This window comes from Sus scrofa, chromosome 5, assembly GCF_054392235.1.
Source record: "Sus scrofa isolate SSC_HxYL_T2T_F1_AM1 chromosome 5, Sscrofa_HxYL_maternal_Yorkshire_Landrace_v2.0, whole genome shotgun sequence".
NCBI classification, from domain to species: Eukaryota; Metazoa; Chordata; class Mammalia; order Artiodactyla; family Suidae; genus Sus; species Sus scrofa.
In genome coordinates, this window is record NC_139387.1 from 55709415 (window position 1) to 55732364 (window position 22950).

Genomic DNA, 22950 nt, shown 5'->3' on the forward strand with positions numbered 1-22950 from the left:
CAAGTTATTTTTATTTGCCAGGTGAATTCACTGAAGCGAAAATACAAACTGACTTGCTTAAGTTCATTTATAACCCAATAGTAGAAATAAAAGAACTGCATCTGGGTCTGCTGGCCCCAAACACATGCTCTTTCTACCAGACCTTCCCTGCAGGCTGGTTATACTTTTTTTTAACTTATTTTTTTTTTTAATTTTTAAAATTATTATTTCCCCAATACAATTTTTTTTTTCTGCTGTACAGCATGGTGACCCAGTTACACATACATGTGTACATTCTATTTTCTCACATTATCATGCTCCATCATAAGTGACTAGACATAGTTCCCAGTGCTACACAGCAGGATCTCATTGCTAATCCATTCCAGAGGCAATAGTTTGCATCCATTAACCCTAAGCTCCTAATCCATCCCACTCCCTCCAACTCTCCCCTGACAACCACAAGTCTATTCTCCAAGTCCATGATTTTCTTTTCTGTGGAGAGGTTCATTTGTGCCATATATTAGATTCCAGATATAAGTGATATTATTTGGTGTTTGTCTTTCTCTTTCTGACTTAATTTCACTCAGTATGAGAGTCTCTAGCTCCATCCATGTTGCTGCAAATGGCCTTATTTTGTTCTTTTTTATGGCTGAGTAGTATTCCATTGTGTATATATACCACATCTTCCTAATCCAATCATCTGTCCATGGACATTTGGACTGTTTCCATGTCTTAGCTATTGTAAATAGTGCTGCAATGAACATACGGGTGCATGTGTCTTTTTTAAGGAAAATTTTGTCCAGATATATGCCCAAGAGTGGGATTGCTGGGTCACGTGGTAGTTCTATGGATAGTTTTCTAAGGTATCTCCACACTATTCTCCATAGCAGTTATACCAGCTTACATTCCCACTATCAGTGTAGAAGGGTTCCCTTTCCTCCACACCCCCTCCACCATTTGTTATTTGTGGACTTATTAATGATGGCCCTTCTGACTGGTGTGAGGTAGTGAATCATGGTAGTTTTGATTTGCATTTCTCTAATAATCATGGATGTTGAGCATTTTTTCATGTGCCTTTTGGCCATCTGTATATCTTCTTTGGAGAAATGTCTATTCAGGTCTTTTGCCCATTTTTCCATTGGGTTGTTGGCTTTTTTGCTGTTGAGTTGTAAAAGTTGCTTGTATATTTTAGAGATTAAGTCCTAGTCAGGTACATCATTTGAAATTATCTTCTCCCGTTCTGTAAGTTGTCTTTTGGTTTTCTTTTTGGTTTCCTTTGCCGTACAAAAGCTTGTCATTTTGATTAGGTCCCATTGGTTTATTTTTGCTTTTATTTCTGTTGCCTTGGGAGACTGGCCTGAGAAATCATTTGTAAGGTTGATGTCAGAGAATGTTTTGCATATGTTCTCTTCTAGGAGTTTGATGGTGTCTTGTCTTATGTTTAAGTCTTTAAGCTATTTTGGTTGTACTTATTAAAAACTTCTGATAATTTAACCCAGTTATTATCTGTTTGCTATCAATCTGTATATGGGTGGTCTAAAATGAAAGCCTCCTATATATCAGAATTGTGTCATCTCCAGATTGACTAATAATTTACATTTAAAAAATCTTTTTTCTTAAAGTGTAGTTGATTTACAATGTTGTGTGAAAATAGTTTACATTTTATTACCTGGGTTTTGAAGTATTCATTTTGAGTGCCTTTTAAATTTTATTTTATTGTTTTTTGTTTGTTTTTGGTTTTGTTTTTGTTTTTTAGGGCAGCACACATGGCACCTGGAAGCTCCCAGACCAGGGGTTGAATCAGAACTGCAGCTGCCAGCCTATACCACAGCCACAGCAATGTGGGATCCGAACCACAGCTCATGCAGGGCTGGATCCTCAAGGGATCAAATCCGCACCCTCATGGATACTCATCAGGTTCATTACCACTGAGCCACCACAGAAACTCCCTGAGGGCCTTTTAAATGAATCTTAATACCTTGATGTGAGTGAACCTCATTATGCCCCAGACTGCAATAGCCCCATGGTATAATGTCTATTTCCCATAGTTCTAGAATATTTCGGTATTAGTCAAGAATCTGAGTTACAAGTCAGAAAATCAGCTCAAACCATCTTAAGTAGAGGAGGGAACGGTTGGTTCTTATAAGCAGGTTGGTAGCAGTGGACCAGTAGGGGCTCAACTCATTGTTCAGGTTTCTTCTGCCCTTGCCTGTGTCCTGCCTGTGCCACTTCCATCCCAATTTCTCCCTTCCTTCCCTTTCCCTCTCTTTCCCTCCTTCCCTCATCTCTTGTCAAAGCTTCTGGTTGTGTGTTAGCTTAGGACTCTCCTGCTTCAGATGCCTTCTCCTTTGAAGGCTCATAGTCATGGATACAATAGATCCAGGCTTACGTCATAGCAAACAAGAATGAATTCACGCAAAGAAGAACTTAGGAGCAGCTTAGTCCCATGCCCATCCTTCTCCTTAATTGTGGTGGAGCAAGAGGCTATTGATTGTTGCCCCATACAGGATGACTTGGCTCCTTAGGAAGAGCCAAAGAGAGTATAGTGAGAAGAAGAGCTGTGAACATGAGACTAGCAGGGAGCCACTCTGATTTCTGGCTTTTGTGTTTAACTTACACTTTAACTTAGACAATGCTACACATTTTAATCTTCCCCAGATGTAAAAGAGATCATTTAAAAGGCCTAGGTGGGTATTTTGTAGAAAGTAACATTAATGCTTTTTAGTAGTTATTCTGTGTAATTCTGGGGGCTTCATGATGAGTCTAGGGTTTATTTCCTAGCCCTGATTGTCTTAAGGGAATGATTGTCATATGGGTTTGCTAATGTCCTCTGAAAGCTGAGGAAAGTGAATTCTGCAACCAAGGGCTTAGGGAGGCTACCAAGCATCAAATCTATTTGAGGATTCTCATATTTTATTTAAAACATTGATTCAGGAGTTCCCGTTGTGGCTCAGTGGAAACAAATCTGACTAGTATCCATGAAGACTCAGGTTCAATCCCAGGCTTTGCTTAGTGGGTTAATAATTGGGCATTGCCGTGAGCTGTGGTGTAGGTCGAAGACGAGGCTCTGATCTGGTATTGCTGTGGCTGTGGTGTAGGCTAGCGGCTAGAGCTCTAATTTGATCCCTAGGCTGGGAACCTCCATATGCCACAGGTGTGGCACTAAGAAGACCAAAAATATATAAATAAATAAAATAGGATATTGGTTCATATTTTGTATTATACTCCATAATTTTCCCATTTAAGTTTAATAAAATATAAATTTAAAAATATTACTTCCTTTTCAGAGTTCCTTTCGTGGCTCAGCAGAAACAAATCTGACTAGCATCCATGAGGACGCAGGTCCAATCCCTGTCCTTGTTCAGTGGGTTAAGGATCCAGTGTTGCCATGAGCTGTGGCGTAGGTCACAGATGTGGCTCAGATCTGATAAGGCTGTGGCTGTGGCCAGCAGCAGTAGTTCCGATTCAACCCTTATCCTGGGAACCTCCAGAGGCCACGAGTGCGGCCCTAGAAAAAAAAAAAAAGGCAAAAAGAATTATATTCCTTTTCTCCTAAGGCAACATAAGATTAGAGAACTCATTAATGAGGACAGTGAGAGAGGCAGGCATCATTATGAGTGAATCTACCCATGCTAAATGAAATGTTAAGTTATAAAAAACAGTAATATTTCTGTTTAATTTAGAAGGCAGTTCTTCCAAAAGACAGACATTTGTCAAAATATATCTTCCTTAAAAACTCCGTTCCAGAGTTCCTTGGTAGCCTAGCAGTTAAAGATTCAGTGTTGTTACTGTTATGACTTGGGTTCAATCCCTGGCTCAGGAACTTTTGCATGCTGCAGTTGCGGCCAAAAAAAATAAGCCAATTCCAAGACATTTAAATTTCTTGTCTTGAGTTTGAGTTTTTTTTCTGTGTGTGTGTGTGTGTCTGTGTATATGGAGTATGTCACTTATATCTTACCCTCTGATTCACAGAGGAAAGTGCTCCCATATCAAGTTTACTTAAACTTCTCCTAAGAGTCAGATAATGGATGGATGAATGAATGAATGAATGAATTACTAAACCTTGTCACTCCAGGGCGATATGCCATGTTTCTTTGATTTTGAAAGAAATCAAAGAGAAAAAGTATTTCGGAACACTTCTCGGTTAAGATCAAGGTTTTTAACATCTTGCCTCATCTTTTAGAGAATTTAGACATTGGGTACTAGGCATTTCTTGGTTATATTAAAAGGTCTCAAGAGTTCCCTATTGGCTCAGTGGGTTAAGGATATAGCATTGTCACTGCTGTGGCTCTGGTTACTATTATGGTGTGGGTCCAGTCCCTGGCCTAGGAACTTCCACATGCTGTATGCACAGCCAATAAATAAAAAGTAAATACATAAATATATAAATAAATAAAAGGTCTCAGGAGAGCACGGGCTTGGTGCCCTGCCGTAATGTGCTATGGTACCAATCTAAGCCTCAGTTTCTCATTTGAACCATGGAAATAATGATCATGGCTCTCTCATAGTGTTGCTGTGGGGTTTCAATGAGATAATTCATATAAAATTAATTGGTATGTGAAGAAAATACTCTTAGTTTTTAACTATTGTTACCTTGGTTATTTGCCTGTGTTGTAACTTTTCAAGTTAGGATTCCATGATTTTCCTTTGCTCTGTCTCTCTCTCAAATGAGTGCAGTTAGACCATTTAGGTTCTCTAATGCGTTTCCTTTAATATTATCCAGCTAACTAGAGACTGTATATATTATGACCATAGGACATTGACTACATCCACATGTGCGTGAAAGACTTACTGGGTGGTAGGGGCTGAAATACATCCCTAATCCCCATGTTTCCTCTTTCTTAAAAGGAATTATGGCTCATCGCTTTTTGCTCAATGTGAAGCAATCGAGAATGCATGCCAGCAGGTTCTGTGGCTCTATGGAGAGGATAATCAGATAACTGAAGTTGGAACTATGAATCTTTTTCTTTACTGGATAAATGAAAATGGAGGTAATTCACTCAGATTTCAGCTCCTTGTTACTTTTCAGTCATTTTCAGTGGGACTGGAAAGAAAAGAACTAGAACCTTAGAGCAAGAGAGTAAGAAGCATAATTCCAAAATCTGTGTCCTTTGCTGTCCCAGTAAACGTGAGTTGAAGTTTACAGAATTTATAAAAGATTTGGGGTTTGGGTTTTGTTTTTTGGCTTTAGATGTATGTACTATTGAGATGTCAACTTAGGGAATTTAAATCTTCATTCACAATTTGAAGATAGGCTGCCTCATCTCCTTTGCCATCTTCTTAGCATTTTTCCTGTGTGAAATCCCTTGCATTTGCAGATGGGTCTCAGATCAATTCTGTGGTCATTCACCATATTCAATGTATAAAATGCTGTAGTGATAAAAATAGTCTACTCTTTCTACTGACAGGAAATTTAATGTTCTCTCTCTCTCTTTTTTTTGGTCTTTTTAGGGCCACACCTGTGGCATATGGAAGTTCCTAGGCTGTGGGTTGAATCGGAGCTGTTGCTGCCCTCCTACACCACAGCCACAGCCATCCCAGATCTGAGCTTGCATCTGTGACCTACACTGAAGCTCACGGCACTGATGGATCCTTAACCCGCTGACCGAGGCCAGGGATCGAACCCAAGTCCTCATGGATACCAGTCAGTTTCGTTACTGCTGAGCCACAATGGGAACTCCTAGTGTACTCTCTTTCTGTAATTCCTTTAACAATTGCCCTTTCTGCAGATTTTGATGATACATTAGAAGCCTTCCAGATTTCCTGTGGTGCTCAGTTTGAATAAAGGATGCTATTTTTAAGGATAAATTGGTCTATTTGGGGATTGCATTTAGATTCTGGTTTATTCAAGAATATTATTATATGTCTACCCTAAAAACGAGTACTTCTTTATTACCTTTAATTTTACTATCCTGAATGCTCATTTTCTCTCTCTTTGCTTTTTTTTCTTATTAGTTGGCAGATACTGCAGGGATTCAGTGATGTTTTGGCAATGTCCATGATATTGAATTAAATGGTATTTTTCCCAATAGTAGAAGGGAAAATACAAATATTTGAATTTATTTTACTTAGAATTTTAATTGTCAAAAAAATTTCAAAACACTTTTAGGCTTGTTTACATTCTTAGGCTGTTCATTTCACAGTACTCAGTGCAGAGACTAGAAATATGAAAAGATAAGTTTCCAAATAACTTGGGAAGTTTTGGATAGGTTTTAGTTAAAATGGTAAATGAAATTTTAATTTTTGAGCAGCTATAGTAGCCTCTGTTACTCTTTTATTATTTGGCTACAAATAGAGGAAAAGAGTGATTCAGATGTGACTGACTTCTGAGCCAATTTGAGCATTACTTGCAGAGAGTTATAAGATGAGCCTTATATTCCGGTCAGAGTTGAAATAAATAGAAGGTGTGGTGAGTGAGTACACTTTGTCCTGGGGTTGAACACTTTGTCCTGGGGTTGACCATTGGTAACCTTGAGCATATGAAAAGCAAGATATTGGTCATCCTCATTCTTCCATACTCGCTGTTAGGACTTGGCACTCTTTAAAACAAAATGTGAGTATTTGTGATTTCTAAATTTGTGTTATTACGTATGACATATATCAAAAGCTGTGCTTGAAAGATGACAGCCAGTGTTTTGGACTCTGCGCTTAGGAGACAATAAATTGATTCAACTCATTCTTTCCACCTGCCCACTGCCATCCCCACCCCTGCCAAAAAACCCACACAACCCAAACAAAACCAGTTACATCATACAGAAATGGCACCATCTTTATTTATGGCTGGGGAATGTCAGGATCTAAACACAGTTTGAATCAGAATTACATGATTTAACCAGAAACACCAGAAACTGTCCTGGTGAAAAATTACCTCTTATACAAACAGTCATCATGAACCATTTCCACCATGGCTGTTCAAGGTCAGACTAGGAATGAATGAATTTGTCTTCTGCCTCTTATAAAATATACACGTCCTTTAGAGTAACTATTCAGGTTACAGTTGCCCAAGATAACTTTAGTTTTTATGTGAACATGCTCCTTCAATTTGAGAGTGTTCACCTGACAGATCAGATAAAAATCTGAAGTAAGGAGAAAGGAAATGGAATAAATGTTTGAACAGTACTCTGAGAGAAGTAAGTGGAATGTTTGGAATAACCTTTGGGCTTTAAAAAAAGAGAGACATTGAAGCAAGTCCAGTAACTTTGAGTTATACCATGTGGCTCTACAAACATACAAAGAAAAATGAGTTGAAAGTCAGCAAAATACTGATTTTTTTTCCCCCCAGAACTTTACCAACAGAAAGTATAAGCAGAGTCCTTTCATCTTCCCATGAACACCCACTCACTGTTCTTCTGAGACAAAGTGGCTGCCCTCTTCCCACGAGCACCCATTCTCACTGTACCTTTGGGACAAGGTGGCTGCTACAGGGCTATGCACTATTTTGTGGCACTTGGCCTGGAACTCATGTGAATTTTTATTCTAGTAACAGTTGTCCTGGTTGTAAGATCACACAGTCCCAAATATTCTTTTTTCATTCTGTTGATGAGTAATTAATCACACACACTTGCTATTCATTGTTAGAAAAACAGTTTTATCTCGTATTGGACACTGAAGCTATCCACCTTGAGAGTAAGACTGAGCTGTGTGATTGAGTTCACGGTTTGTTTGGGAGGCATTTATACCAACTCTGCTTGGAGCATTCTTCCTCAGTGGATGCTCACTCACCTCCAAGTTGTTGCTGCATACCCCATTCTCAGTGAGGTTTCCTTGGACATCTTAATATAAATCTTAAACTTCTTCCCCAGCATTCCCCATCACCTTCTCTTTTTTTTTCCCCCCCTCTATGGTCTAACATACCATCTAACATATTTGTTTTTAAGTAGGGAGTTACATCGCATTTGTTCACTGCTATATCCTGAGTGCTGAGAATAGCCAGTGGCACACAGTGGACATGTATGTTGTTGAATGAATGAATAATTGTGCTAAGGGCGTTGGAGGCACTTAATACAAACTTCCATTCCTGGTTCCCATTAGCGCTTGAACTTGGGAAGTCACAGATGAATCCTGCTGTTATTGCGGCTGAAGCCTTCATCTCCCGAAAATGATTTCTCTGTCAAAAACAAGCTGCGTTTGTAGGCTCTGCTTTCCTCCTGTTGGGCAATCTGGAGCTTGTTCTGGCTCTTGTAAGCATGTTTGTGGTTGCAGAGGAAAATGAATATTTCTCACCCAAATGTTGTCATGTCATCATCTCTGTCTGGCAAGCAGAGAAGCAGATGTTCTGTTCCTTGACCTCAGGCTAGTGGTTACAGTTTTGGGTGTTAAATATATTTCATGAAACTGCATTTGCACATGCAGGACTGCTGTTTTCATTTAACTTTATGCAGTCTTAAAGCTCAGCAAGCTTTAGGAAGGTCCAGTTTGGGGGCACTAGAAGAGTTTGTCTGTAAGTATGTGTGTGTGTGTGTGTATTTACACAGATATAGATCCATATATTTGTATATCCAGCTAGCTTACTCTTGCGAAACATGTTTATTTTGAGATCAACACTTCTAAACATTACAAAAAGTAGCCCTAAGAACACTGCCAAGAACAAATTTTCTTCTTTCCAGAGCATGGTTTTCAGCAGATGATTTTTAGAAACAAAATTCAAAGAAACCACACTGCTATTCTAGCAAAGAGGATTATTCATTAATTTTTTTTAAATTTATGAACATTTAATACATACCACTCTTGGCCAGGCATGTTGCTGAGTTTTGGGGACGGAGGAATGGATTTGATTTGATCTTCCAGAGAGCTGGGTGGCTGGGAATGTCTGATGTGCCCACTGTGAAATGGCTGAGCCCAGATCACAGTGTACAAAGGGAAAGGGCAGTGGCCCAAGCTCTGGTCCTGACTGTCCCCCAGTGTCATCAACCTTAGCAAGCCACTTATGTTTTTAGGGCCTCAGTTTCTTCTGTAACATAGGGATTGCCTTAGGTGATTGCTAAAGTCCTTTCTGGCTGTACAAAAAGCTTTGGTGCTCAAAGATAGTGTGATTTCTGGGGTTTTTTTTCTCCCCAGTGATCCTTTCCAGGATACCTTATGAATTCCTCTGCAGACACATGATGAACCACACACAACATCTGTTACAAGGTTCAACATCAGTATAAAGTGATGGTTTAAGGTTTGAATTTCTCACTAGATTCAAATTCCTGGGTGCCAGATATGAGGTTGACAGGGGTGTGGAGTACCAGAGCACCCTTGTACAAGGAGGCTTTGTGGTTGGTGAGCCACCTTGACTCTTGTAGACAGTCATCGGGCCAACCCTGGCCATGGTTAGGAATGCCTGTGGTCACCCTCATAGTAGACTAGTGTCTCAGCCTTGGCTGGCTGTGCATCACACCCATGGAGTATTGTTTTGTTTTGGGGATTTATTTTCTTCTTCTTCTTCTTCTCCTTCTCCTTCTTCTCCTTCTTCTCCTCCTCCCCCTCCCCCTCCCCCTCCTCTCCCTCCCCCCTCCTCCCCCCTCTTCTTCTTCCTCTTCCTCTTTTTTTCTTTGTTAGCCATATACATGCTTGAGCCCACCCTGAGCCCATTACATCTGAATGTCAGAGGGTGAAGCCAGCATCTCTATATTTGAGGTGCCTCCACGGGTTTAAAAATCACTCTGGGTAGACTTATCAAAGGCCATTGTGGGATATGGGAACAGTGACTGGCCTGAGTGGGCACACACACCTCTTAGGGCTGAATTTCTCCACAGTATTCTTAGAAGGTTTGGTAATACCCAGTGTTTCTGAGCAAGGGTCTATCTACATTATGCTAATTACTAACCAGCTTTCATCCACTAAGGTAAATTTTGACTTTGGATGTTCCCCTTAAGAGTATTTTATAACTTAGCATTTGTTAGTGGGAAGGTATCTCATTTTTTACTGGTTAAGGATAAATTGAAGATGGTAGACCACTGATTTCCTTTTTTTAAATTTTATTTATTTATTTATTTTTAATTTTTTTTATTTTTTGCTTTTTTAGGGACGCACCTACGGCACGTGGAGGTTCCCAGGCTAGGGGTGGAATTGGAGCTATAGCTGCCGACCTGCACCACAGCCACAGAAACACAGGATCTAAGCCACATCTGTGACCTACACCACAGCTCACGGCAACTCCAGATCCTTAACCCTATGAGCGAGGCCAGGGATCGAACCTGCATCCTCATGGATGCTAGTCAGATTCATTAACCCTTGAGCCACAATGGGAACTCTCTCTTTTTAAAATTTTTTAAATGTATTTTTTATTTCGTTCTTTCTTTCTTTCTTTCTTTTTTCTTTGGGGGTCTTTTTGCCATTTCTTGGGCCGCTCCCTCAGCATATGGAGGTTCCCAGGCTAGGGGTCTAATTGGAGCTATAACCACTGGCCTACGCCAGAGCCACAGCAACGCGGGAATCTGAGCCGTGTCTGAAACCTACACCACAGCTCACGGCAATGCCAGATCCCTAACCCACTGAGTGAGGCCAGGGATTGAACCCACAACCTCATGGTTCCTAGTTGGATTTGTTAACCACTGAGCCATGACGGGAACTCCTGTATTTTTTACTTTTTAATGTTTTTGGCTGTGTCCATAGCGTGTCGAAGTTCCCAGGCCAGGGATGGAACCCACGCCGCAGAAACAGCCTGAGCCATAGCACTTAAAAACACACACCAGATCCTTGAACTGCTGGGCCACCAGGGAGCTCCTTCTTTTTTTTTAGACATAAGGATCTACCTGAGGTGTGAGTTGATTTGGGAAATTTGACGATGCAGGACAGTGCCATCTTTTCATGCTTATTATCTATAAAGTTTTGAGAAATGGTTTTTTAAAATGGCTATTGATAAAAGGCTCGGCTAATAAAGTTTGAAACTATTCCAATTTCTAATTGACAGAGGAAGAGCTGGCAACTCCCCCGCTAGATGGCATCATTCTTCCAGGAGTGACGAGGCAGAGCATTCTGGACCTGGCACACAACTGGGTGGGTGCCTTTGACATGAACAACTTCTATAAGCATGAAACCAAAAGTAATCAAAATAAGCTCTGCTTATTCTGTTGAAATAATATCCTGTAGTTCCAACCAGTGTTATCTTTAAATCTTGAGTGGAAAGAACTCTTCTAGAAGGACTGTCTTGGCAAGACTATCAAATAACTATTGTTGATAGGAAGGGGAGGCAGAAACCAGTTTAGCAAGTTGTACTGGTGGAGAGGTGTTGTAGTACTAGTCTCAGACTTTCTACTAGGTGTCACCTGCCAACTCTCCTGGTTTATACTCTGCATGCTTCTTTTTTGCCAGCCTTTAACTTTTTTTTTTTCTTAGGGCCACACTTGTGGCATATGGAGGTTCCCAGGCTAGGGGTTGAATCAGAGCTGCAACTGCCAGCCTGCACCACAGTCACAGCAATGCCAGATGTGAGCTGTGTCTTCGACCTACCCCACTGCTCTCAGCAACACTGGATCCCCAACCCAATGAACAGGGCCAGGGATCAAACTTGCATCCTCATGGATACTTGTTGGGTTCATTACTAGTTAGTTACTAATCGGGTTCTAAGCCTCAATGGGAACTCCGGAGCCTTTAACTTCTCAAGTCTGGGTGTGTTGTTTCTAAATGACCATAATCCACAGTCCTTCCCATCCTTGATTTACAGAACATGCTTGTCATAGAAATGAAAGAATTTTCCTGATGTGTAAATGTTTACTAACACAACATTATTAATTTTGCTGCCTTCTTTCCTCCTCCTTTCTGCCCCATCATCCCAAATTCGCACACATGCTTAATTTAAAATCTAAGCAGTAGCTTTTCTGATTCACGTGACACAGGCACGTGTGTTAAACCATTGGGGATTGGAAATGACTTGACATATTCAAGATGAATATTGAATGAGTTGGTTATCTGGCACAAGTTCTTAGATGGAACATTTGACCCATGTGCTGACATGGTCTCCAAGGAACAAGATAAGGCTCTGAGCATCCTGTGGTCAAACAGTACTAACAGAACAAATGTTTAGAAACATACACATCTAGGAGAGTACGGTTTCTCTGGAAAAGGCTTTAGAAATAGAGAAACTGTGCTATAAATAATTCTACAAAACCCTGAAGTAGACAAGACCCAACTGCCACATGCTGGCTGGCACATTGGGCATGACATTTACAAACTGTTGGTATAATTTCAAACAGCTTGCCCTGTCCTAAATATGTTTGCGGTTGGAGAGATGTATTTTCCAAGCTCAGTAATTTTTGTTTTATTAAAGAGAAAAAACCACCAAGTACAGAAGGCTTGATGACAAGTTGCAAGTGGAAATGCTTTCCCTCACTAATGATTTGCTAGCATGAAAAATAGGTGATTATGGAGGAAGTTTTTTTCCTTGACTCCTTAGCTATAATTTATTTTTAAAACAGTGAGACATAAATGCCAAGAGGCATGTGGGGGGTTACCATTATTTGCCAGACAGGGGAAACTGTCCAAAGATCAGTAAGGGTGAGCAGCATAAAAACAGTTCTGTTTATTTACAAGAGATTTTTTTTCCCCCTCTTTTCTAGAAGAGAGAACTGAGCTTGTTTTCAGTTAACTTGGCTGATCTTTCTGGAGTTTATTTATTTATTTATTTACCTTTTTACAACATATTTGCAATTGCAATCTGAGAACAATTGGGACTTGCAAAAAGCTATATTCCTCTATTGCAGGCATATTTTCCTCTCCTTCCAAACATACTTACAGCTTGATGCATTCTCCTAATATTTTCAGTCTTGCCAAGGGCTGTGATTTCCATTTTTATCTGCTGTGGATTTTCAGATTTGAAAAAACACTCTCATCTTATTAAAGATAATGTATCCATTCTTTGCTGCCCTTAATTTAAATAGCCTCTTGACAAGCTTTGAACTTTAACCACTAGCACAGGAGAAGGGAAATTAAACAGATTAAAGAAAAAGTATTAAACAGATAGTTTAAACATAGCTTAAAAGCATCAGAATTTTTTTTCTATTTCCTATCCATGAGCAAATAAAGTGTTCAAGTAGTTCAGCAGAAGCTGATGAGAGGTTATACCAAGAATTCTGTGATGAAACTCAATGTGGCCTCAGAAAGAGGGAAGAGGATTGCCGCTACAAGGTCAGCTGAATCTGTGAATTCAGGAAGAAAAAATGCACAATGTGATTTATCAAAATCCAAATATAATATTTATGTTTGAAAATAATGAAATATTTCAGCTATTTAAATTCAGTCTCTGTTTTTCCTCCATAAAAAATACAGTAGAAAGAGGACAAATTTGGAGCCAATCAGATCAGACCTGAGTTCAAATCCAGTTTGTACCATTTTCTAGCTGTGTGGCTTTAGGAATGTTACTCAATTTCCTTGAACCTTCATTTCCTCATCTGTAAAATGGGGATGAAAATACTTAATCTTAAAAATTAGAGAACATGGCATGCTACTGGTGCTCGATAAATTACAATCAAGCTATAATTATTATATTTTATAATAAGTACAATTATTAATATTATAATGATATATTCTCTCTTATGATAAATTAGGGTTTAAAGCATACACTAAGAATTACTTGGGGCACATCAACTTTTGAGGCTTTAGCCGTGATAATGAAAGGCAGAAAAGCAGGCTTATATTCAAAGATACCATGTATTCTCTTGTACTGATCTTGTACTTTATATTCTGATCATCTTATTTAGAGATGCTGTGACCTTGGAGTAGGTTTCTTAGCACCTCAGTGTTTCCCAATAAGATGATGCCACTCTCTCCAGCTCTCCTTTCAAGGAGGATGGTGATATTATCTGAGTTCGGTGAAAATGTAAAGTAGAAAGGTCAGTACCACAGGGCATTGGGGGCATGCTTTCTCCTTAAAAATATTTTTGCTTTTATTTTCTTTCCAAACAGGGTGAATTTAAGGTGTCAGAGAGGTACCTCACCATGGACGACTTGACCACCGCCTTGGAGGAGAGCCGGGTGAGGGAGATGTTCGGTTCGGGTACCGCCTGCGTTGTTTGCCCAGTTTCGAAAATACTGTACAAGGGTGAGGTAAGACCGCCTTTCTTTACCTCCTATCATTTCAAACATTTGCCTGTGTTTAAATGTGTGAATGGGAGTTCTTGTCGTGGCGCAGCGGAAACGAATCCAACTAGGAACCATAAGGTTGAGGGTTTGCTCTCTGGCCTTGCTCAGTGGGTTAAGAATCTGGTGTTGCCATGAGCTGTGGTGTGTGTCACAGACGTGGCTCGGATCCTGCGTTGCTGTGGCTCTGGCATAGACCGGCAGCTCCAGCTCCAATTTGACCCCTGGCCTGGGAACCTCCGTATGCCACAGGTATAGCCCTAAAAAGACAAAAAATAAAAAATAAAAGAAAATAAATGTGCGAAAAAAATGCTAATCGGACCTTGGATGCAAAGGATTTTTTTCATAACTTGGTTAACTGGGTTAACTGTGACAGTGGGTCCTGATGAACCTTTTAGCAAATGACTGACTTACTCATCTTTCCAGTGGCTTCCCAGGAGCTCCGACAGTTTGTCCTTTCTTATCACACTTGTCTTAGGGATTGGAGATGTGCCAGTAGACTTATATTCATTTCTTCCTATAGCTCACCAAGGAAAGATTTACCAGAACTTAAATATCAGTCACTGGTTTCCAAAAGGACTTCCAAACTACTGGAGCAGGGAGAGCAAATTCATTTTTGAATGATCAGTTCCTACATTTTCCTCCTTCATCATCATCATCATTTAGACCACTTTATAAAAATTTTTCATTTGGCAAATCTGATCCATTTACTAAAATCTTCCAAAAGGAATTCAAGCTTTTAGTGGGAAGAAATTTTCTTTCTCCTAGTAAATGAGTCTTGTTTATATGTGCTGCACTTCCATTGTCTTGTTAGATATTTTGCTTTCCCCTTTATAACAAAGCTTTTTAATACTTATAATTAACATCCTCATCTAACCTCATAACTTAAAGGCATGTGGGCTTTATTTTTGATTTATGAATTGGCTTAAGTTTCTCACATTAAATACAAATTCTATTGGTTTTTATTTTATTTTGGGGGGCCACACCTGCAGCACATGGAAATTCCTAGGCTAGGCATCAAATTGGAGCTACAGCTGCCGTCCTACACCACAGCCACAGCAACTCGGGATCCCAGCCGTGTCTGCAATCCAGCTCATGGCAACGCTGGATCCCCAACCCACTGAGTGAGGCCAGGGGTCAAACCAGCATCCTCATGGATACTGGTCAAATTTATTTCTGCTATGCCACAGTGGGAACTCCTCTGTTGGTTTTTATAAATATTTTTCCCCAGCAGGTTGGATTGACTTTTTTTCTTGCTGATTTTAATGATGGTTGCTTCATTGCTTGAGATTTTCAAATTTGCTTTTAAGGAATGGCTCCTAACATTTTTACATTTATGGATTGTTTCAAGGAAAAGAATTATTCTATTATATATCAATACTCATACTGATTATAAAGCTACTGTTCCACATTTTACCATGGTAATATGTAGGTAGTATATTATTGGTCCACTGTTTCTTTCTCTTTTTTTTGGCTGCTCCCACATCATATGGAAGTTTCTGGGCCAGGGATCAAACCCATGGCATAGCAGCGACCTGAGCTGCTGTGGTGACAACACTGGATCCTTAACCCACTGCACCACAAAACTCCTTGGTCCACTTTTTAAATGGACTAAAGTTGTCATCAGGTCATATTTTTAAATGCCAATTAACCTTACCTCTCAAAATAACTTGATAAAGTTTAACACATTTTTATGGTCTTGTTATACAGGTGCATTCACAACCAAAAGTTACATTTGATTATCCTATATCCCTAAACGATGTAATAAAAAAAGTAAGAGTACCTGGCTGCTCAAGGCAGCAAGGCATGAATGGGCATGACTCAAAATATAAATTAGAAGAGTTCCCATTGTGGCTCAACAAGTTAAGAACCTGACTACTATCCATGAGGACGCAGGTTCAATCCCTGGCTTCGGTCAGTGGATTAAGGATCTGGTGTTACTGAAAGCTGTGGCATAGGCTGCAGACGCGGCTAGGATCTGGCGTTGCTATGCCTGTGGTGTAGGCTGGCAGCAGCAGTTCTGATTCAACCCCTAGCCTGGGAAATTCCATATGACCCAGGTGTGGCCATAAAAGGAGAAAAAAAAATTCGAGTCATGAAATTTGTCTACCCTGAATTTTACCATGCTGTCCAACTTTGTGGAGGCTGTGGCCCTTGGAAGTTTGGCTTAGAACAGACAGATTTCGCAGCCCCTTTTATGAATACATAGACTTGCTTAAACTGATGTCCCTGAAATGATTTGCTTTAATTTGTGGCAAAATATCTGTTGAGTTCTCATTCCCTGCCAAGAGGGTTAGATGTGGGTTAATCATTCTTCCTTGTAGATTCTGGATGCTGAAAGAGGTAGGGCTCTTTACACTTAGCCACTATCTTAGATGCCCCTGGCTTCTCCTTGGTTCCTCAAATCAGCCTGAAGATGGCAAATTAACCAGTTGTGCCCTAAAATCAGTTGGTAGGGAATGAACAAGCTATCATTGGCTAGTTCAGTTTTTATTTAAATTCAGAATAGAAAAGTCTTTGACAGAGGAGTAGCATACATAACCAGGTCAGCATAGTGTCATTACTTATTTTGGTAGAAGTGGTTTTTTTTAATTACTCAATGAATTTTATTACATTTACAGCTGTATAACAATCATCACAACCCAATTTTATTTTATTTTATTTTTTTGTGTTTTAGGGCTGCTCCAGGGGCATATGGAAGTTCCCAGGTTAGGGGTCGAATCGGAGCTATAGCTGCCGGCCTATATCACAGCCACAGCAACGCCACAACACAATTGTATAGCATTTCAGTAGAATTGTCGAGTGTCTTATTTGTAGTCATCGTGTGCATGAATATCCTCAAATTACTGCTTGTCTGATTTTCTTTCATAGACTATACACATTCCAACTATGGAGAATGGTCCTAAGCTTGCCAGCCGTATCTTGGAAAAACTGACTGATATTCAGGTAAGGGCTTCTTTATTGAAAATGCCATCTTATTTCAATGAGAGCCTAGAACTAAATCCTATGTTGATGGTGAGAAGAGAGTAAGTACGACCATTCAAGGTCAACACATTAAATTTAAGGAAAATATTCCTGCTAGTTAGCATGGGCACAAAGCAAAAATAAGAAAAAAAAGATACATGTTAAGAAGGAAGCGGAAGAAAGGAAAGAAGGGGAAAATATACATGAGTATATTACTTAAGTTTTTTTAAAAAAATCATTTGATTATTTAAAAATCTCATTGAAAAAATATACTTTTATGAAAGAAGACTTTAAAGTAGAAGAAAGCACAGAAAGAACTAGTTACCTATGATTCCATCACGGATATAACCACTGTTAAGGGAGTTCCTGTTGTGGCTCAGCAGAAAGGAATCTGACTAGCATCCATGAGTGGGTGGCTTCAGCCTCTGGCCTCCCTCAGTGGGTTAAGGATCTGGCATTGCTGCGAGCTATGGTGTAGGTCACAGACATGGTTTGGAGCCAGTGTTGCTGTGACTGTGGTACAGGCTGGCAGCTGTAGCTCCAATTTGACCCCTTATCTGGGAACTTCCATATGCCAAACCTGCAGCCCTTAAAAGCAAAAAAGCAAAAAATTTTAAAAATTAAAAAAACAAAACAAGCCAAAAAATAAACACTATTAGCTTTTGATACCTCAACTTTCCGTATTTTGTAAGAATTTTTATATAAGGCTTGGAGTCAAATAGAAGTGCTATGCCACAGCCACAGCAATGTGGGATCCAAGCCATGTCTGCAGCCTACACCACAGCTCGCAGCACCGCCAGATCCTTAACCCACTAAGCAAGGCCAGGTATCGAACTTGCATCCTTATGAATACTAATTGGGTTAGTTACAACTGAGCCACAGTGGGAACTTCCAGAATTTATATATTTTTAGATAAATATTTTTTCTAACAAAATGGGGTCATACATAATATTGTTAATCTTTTTTAACTTAACAAATCATTTGCTTTTTCTTTTTTATTTTTTTTTTATTTTTTATTTTTTTATTTTTTTTGTCTTTTTGCTATTTCTTTGGGCCGCTCCCGCTGCATGTGGACGTTCCCATGCTAGAGGTCGAATCGGAGCTGTAGCCACCAGCCTACACCAGAGCCACAGCAACGAAGGATCCGAGCCGCGTCTGCAACCTACACCACAGCTCACGGCAACACCGGATCGTTAACCCACTGAGCAAGGGCAGGGACCGAACCTGCAACCTCATGGTTCTTAGTCAGATTCGTTAACCACTGCGCCACAACGGGAACTCCGCTTTTTCTTTTTTAAAAATTTTTTATTGTAGTTGATTTACAATGTTCTGTCAATTTCTGCTGTATAGCAAAGTGACCCAGTTATACATATGTATACATTCTTTTTCCTCATAATATCTTCCATCACATTCTATCACAAATGATTTGATACAGTTCCCTGTGCTATACAGCAGGACCTCACTGCTTATCTACTCCAGTTTGCGTCTGTTAACCCCAAACTCCCAGTCCATCCCTTTTCCCCTTGGCAACTACAAGTCTGTTCTCCGTGTCCATGACTTTGTTTCTGTTCTATAGATAGGTTCATTTGTGCCATATTTTGGATTTCACATATAAGTGATATCATATGGTATTTGTCTTTCTCTTTCTGACTTACTTCACTTAGTATGAGAATCTCCATCCATGTTGCTGCAAATGGCATTATTTTGTTCTTTTTAATAGCTGAGTAGTATTCCACTGTGTATATGTACATCTTATTTTGTTGGGGTTTTTTTTTTTTTTTTTTTTTTTTGGTCTTTTTAGGGCTGCACCAGTGATGTATGGAAGTTCCCAGGCTAGGGGTCGAATTGGAACCATAGCTGCTGGCCTATACCACAACCACAGCAATGTCAGATCCGAGCCGCATCTGCGAACTACATCACAGCTCATGGCAACACTGGATCCTTAACCCATTGAGCGAGGCCAGGGATTGAACACAAGTCCTCATGGATGCTAGTCAGGTTCTTAACCCAAAGTGCTATAAAGGGAACTCCCAAATTTATTCAATGTAAATGTGAGACCATATGAAAAAGTTTAAAGATAAAAGTTATATATGAAGCAGAAAATGAGAAGAAATAGAACATTTTCCTCTTACTTCTGTATATTCTATGTAACTTAGTGTCTATAGCTAAGAAGTTAGTAATTAAGAAGTTAGGGAGTTCCCGTCGTGGCTCAGTGATTAACGAACCCGACTAATATCCATGAGGATGCAGGTTCGATCCCTGGCCTTGCTCAGGAGGTTGGGGATCCGGCATTACCGTGAGCTGTGGTATAGATCACAGATGCAGCTCGGATCCCACGTTGCCATGGTTCTGGCATAGGCCGGCAGCTACCGCTCCGATTAGACCCCTAGCCTGGGAACCTCCATATCTGGTGGGTGCGGCCCTAAACAGACAAAAGAAAAAAAAATAGTTAAGAAGTTAATAATTTCTCTTTTTACTCTTGGTAGTAAAGTATAATGGTAGTAATACTAAAAACTAATGATACACTCAGTTTCATACTGAACAAAGAAACAAAGGGATACATGAGATAATACAATCCTGAATTAAACCTCAAACCAGAAGCACCAAATCTGCTCCAAATTGTTAAGTAAAAAAGGACTATCTGGAATCTACGACCACCTCTTTCTTCTTTGATTATTTTGTGCCTGTGGGCATAGAACCTATAGTTACAAAATAATTCTCTTGGGAGGTGGAAATTGGTGCTGTCAGCCAAGCTGCTAAATTGTCTGTTTCTCTCCAAGAAAAATAATTTAAGTAATTATGGAGGAAAAAGCATAGAATTGCATCATGTTTTGCATTTGCTCTCTTTGCTGTTCCACGGAAACGTGGTGTTTCCTCAGAAGTGTTGGGGGAATTGAAGAGGCGCAACATCACCCACCAAATATCCTCAAGGTTCTTGCTCGTTCTTTCTCTAGGGAGAACATTCCTTCTTAATCACAGATCTGATTTTCATTTAACTTCTGTACTTCTGTATATGCGTAAGACCTCTGAGACTAAGTGTTCATCCCCTTTGGCTAATTATCCATATAGTTCCCTGGGTCCTAGATTGCCCTACAAATATTTCTTGGGGAGGGGGTTGCATTTGAAAGAAATGACAGAGGGGGTTTTCCCCTTTTAAAATTTCTTTTCCTCTTCCTCTTCTTCTTTTTCTTTTCTTTCTTTTTTCTTTTCTTTTTTTTTTTTTTTTTAATGGAACAAGAAAAACACTTCTGTGTTCATAATTAACCAAACTTGAACTTGGAGAACACACCATGCTGCCTGTTTCCTCTTACTCTTACTGTTTGCTCCCCCATTACTCTTTACCATTCCAGTTATCATGGCATTCACCTTTGCTCTTGCTGTTGAGGTCTTCTCTGTTCTCCAATATGCTCTGCTGCTTCCTTCCCACCCTTCTGTACCTTCGCTAGTTTGCCCACTTGATAAAGTGTTGGTTTTTCTTCAAGACACATCTCCTTTAGGAATCTTTTTATTTTTATTTATATATTTATTATTTTGTCTTTTTAGGGCCGCACCTGCCATATATGGACCTTCCCAGACTAGCAGTCGAATTGGAGCTGTAGCCGCCGCCTACACCACAGCCACTGCCGCTGTCAAACGTGGGATCCGAGCCGTGTCTGCGACCTCCATCACAGCTCATGGCAATGTTGGATCCTTTACCCACTGAGCGAGGCCAGGGATCGAACCCACATCCTCACGGATGCTAGTTGGGTTTATTAGCCTCTGAGCCACGACAGGAACTCCAGGAATATGTAAATCTCTCTTGAACAGCATCCTTTCCCCCTTAGTACAGACATATATTCACCCACTTAAAAGCTGCTTCTTTTTCCAGCTTTCATTATGCCTGTGATGATCACTTATGACAAGTAAATTAAGTTCTAATTAAACACTCATTTATCTGTGTGCTACAGTTGTTTTATTCTCTTTTTGTAACCCCAGTATTCAGGACAGGGCCTGAGCCATAGTACATACTTAGTAATGTCTCTTGAATAAATGAATAAAAGGTATTGAATGGGTGAGTGACACACCAAGCAGGCACTAAAGAGCAAAAACGTGTTTGTTACGTTAACACATTCAGAGAAGAGATGGGAGGAAGGTCTTGAATAATGTCAAATTAATTTTTTTGTTTTTGTTTTTGTCTTTTTGCCTTTTCTTGGGCCACTCCTGCGGCATATGGAGGTTCCCAGGCTAGGGGTCTAAATGGAGCTGTAACCACCAGCCTACACCACAGCCACAGCAACGCGGGACCTGAGCCGCATCTGCAACCTACACCACAGCTCACAACAACGCTGGATCCTTAACCCACTAAGCAAGGCCAGAGATGAACCTGCAACCTCATGGTTCCTAGTCGGACTCGTTAACCAATGCGCCATGATGGGAACTCCAATGTCAAATTATTTTTTAAAAAACTTCAGAGAATCTGACTTAGATCTTTTCAAATTGAGATCCTCATCAAGACTGATGTCAAGATCCAGATAAAAGCTGGAACCCGGGTCTTAAATATCAGGGTAGCATGTTTGAGGTACTTGCTATGCTGCTCTTGTAGTTTCAGAAGGTGGGAAGGAGTGATTGCAGAGACCCAGAGGAGGGCATCTTAAATAGCTTAAAGTAAGGAAAGCTGAGGAGTTCCCATCATGGCTCGGCAGTAATGAACCCGACTAGTATCCATGAGGATGTGGATTCGATCCCTGGCCTTGCTCAGTAGGTTAAGGATCTGGCATTGCCCTGAGCTGTGGTGTAGGTCACAGACATAGCTTGGTGGATCTTGTGTTGCTGTGGCTGTGGCATAAGCTACAGCTCTGATTTGACCCCTAGACTGGGAACTTCTGTATGCCATAGGTGCGGCCCTAAAAAGAGAAAAAAAAGAATAAAGTAAGAAAGGAAGCCAAATGGGATAGGAGCAGGATCTGTATTGATTGTACATCACCAGACTGAGTTAATCTGTTTTCCCACCAGTGGCTACAGCTTTGTAAGAATAAACAACCATTAGTAATTATTGTATTTTTCTTGCTTTTGATGGAACAGCTTGGTGGTTATAGTTATTCAAGTTAAAGAGCCCCACCTCTTTTCCTCTGAAAGGTCTTCAGCTGTCCTTCTCCTTGTATGCTTACTCAGGGAACATTCTAGATCACCTTGATGACTCAGTCCCTTGACCAGCTGTCCAGCCCCTCCTTGTTCCCTAATCCACTCTTCTCCCCGTGTTATGGGATTTCAGAGCTCTGTGTGGCCATTGGATACCATTTAGAACCATTCAGAGCTCTGTGTGGCCATTGGATACCATTTAGAACCAAGATGCCAAATTGTTACCTGGTGGGCAGCACTGGGTATATTTTTATTGGCATTGTGGAGAGGAAAGTACATGACATGCAGGTTGGCCTTTTATGTTGCTCAGAATTTTAAGCCAAATATTAGGCCTTGTAAAATTATTTGTCATAGGTACATTAAAGGTAAGTGACAAGTTAATCATTAGTCATGTGTTAATTTAGTGTTCTCACTGGAATTGGTGAAAAGATTGCAAATTCTGCATGTCACACTGACAGTCTTTCACATGGACTCAAATTACCATCCCACGGGCTCAGTTTGATTTGCTCTGATGCAAATGTTCAAGGTGTGGGGTTGTTGCTATAGTTGTGTTAATGACGCTGGTGAAGGTACAACAGCCTAGCCTGTGCAGACGAGTGTTTTCTTTCCCCTCCTCTGGACACCTCTTGAGTAGAGCGTATAATTTCTATCCCTGCTAAAATTTGTCATCTCTACTTTGAATTATTTTGCCTTGAAAAATTAAATTGCATTATCCATCATTGAAATGGGAAGTTTGACTGTTAACCACCTAGGTCTAGATATTATGAATAACCTGTATTATCACATCTCTTGGGTACATCTTGAATGCTCTGATTTTCCATAAAAGCACAA

At 40.1% G+C, this 22950-nt stretch overlaps 1 protein-coding gene across 5 annotated transcripts in view; it reads left to right on the forward strand.

Moving 5' to 3' along the window:
- Nucleotides 1-22950, forward strand: part of BCAT1 (branched chain amino acid transaminase 1) — a 111149-nt gene that overhangs the window by 79951 nt on the left and 8248 nt on the right. For all 5 annotated transcript variants that reach the window (XM_021092209.2, XM_084956551.1, XM_021092208.2 and 2 more), the window contains 4 exons: nucleotides 4828-4970; nucleotides 10874-10959; nucleotides 13864-14004; nucleotides 16909-16983. In XM_021092209.2, the coding sequence (XP_020947868.2) occupies nucleotides 4828-4970; nucleotides 10874-10959; nucleotides 13864-14004; nucleotides 16909-16983 (445 nt within the window). The remainder of the gene's footprint in view (nucleotides 1-4827; nucleotides 4971-10873; nucleotides 10960-13863; nucleotides 14005-16908; nucleotides 16984-22950) is intronic.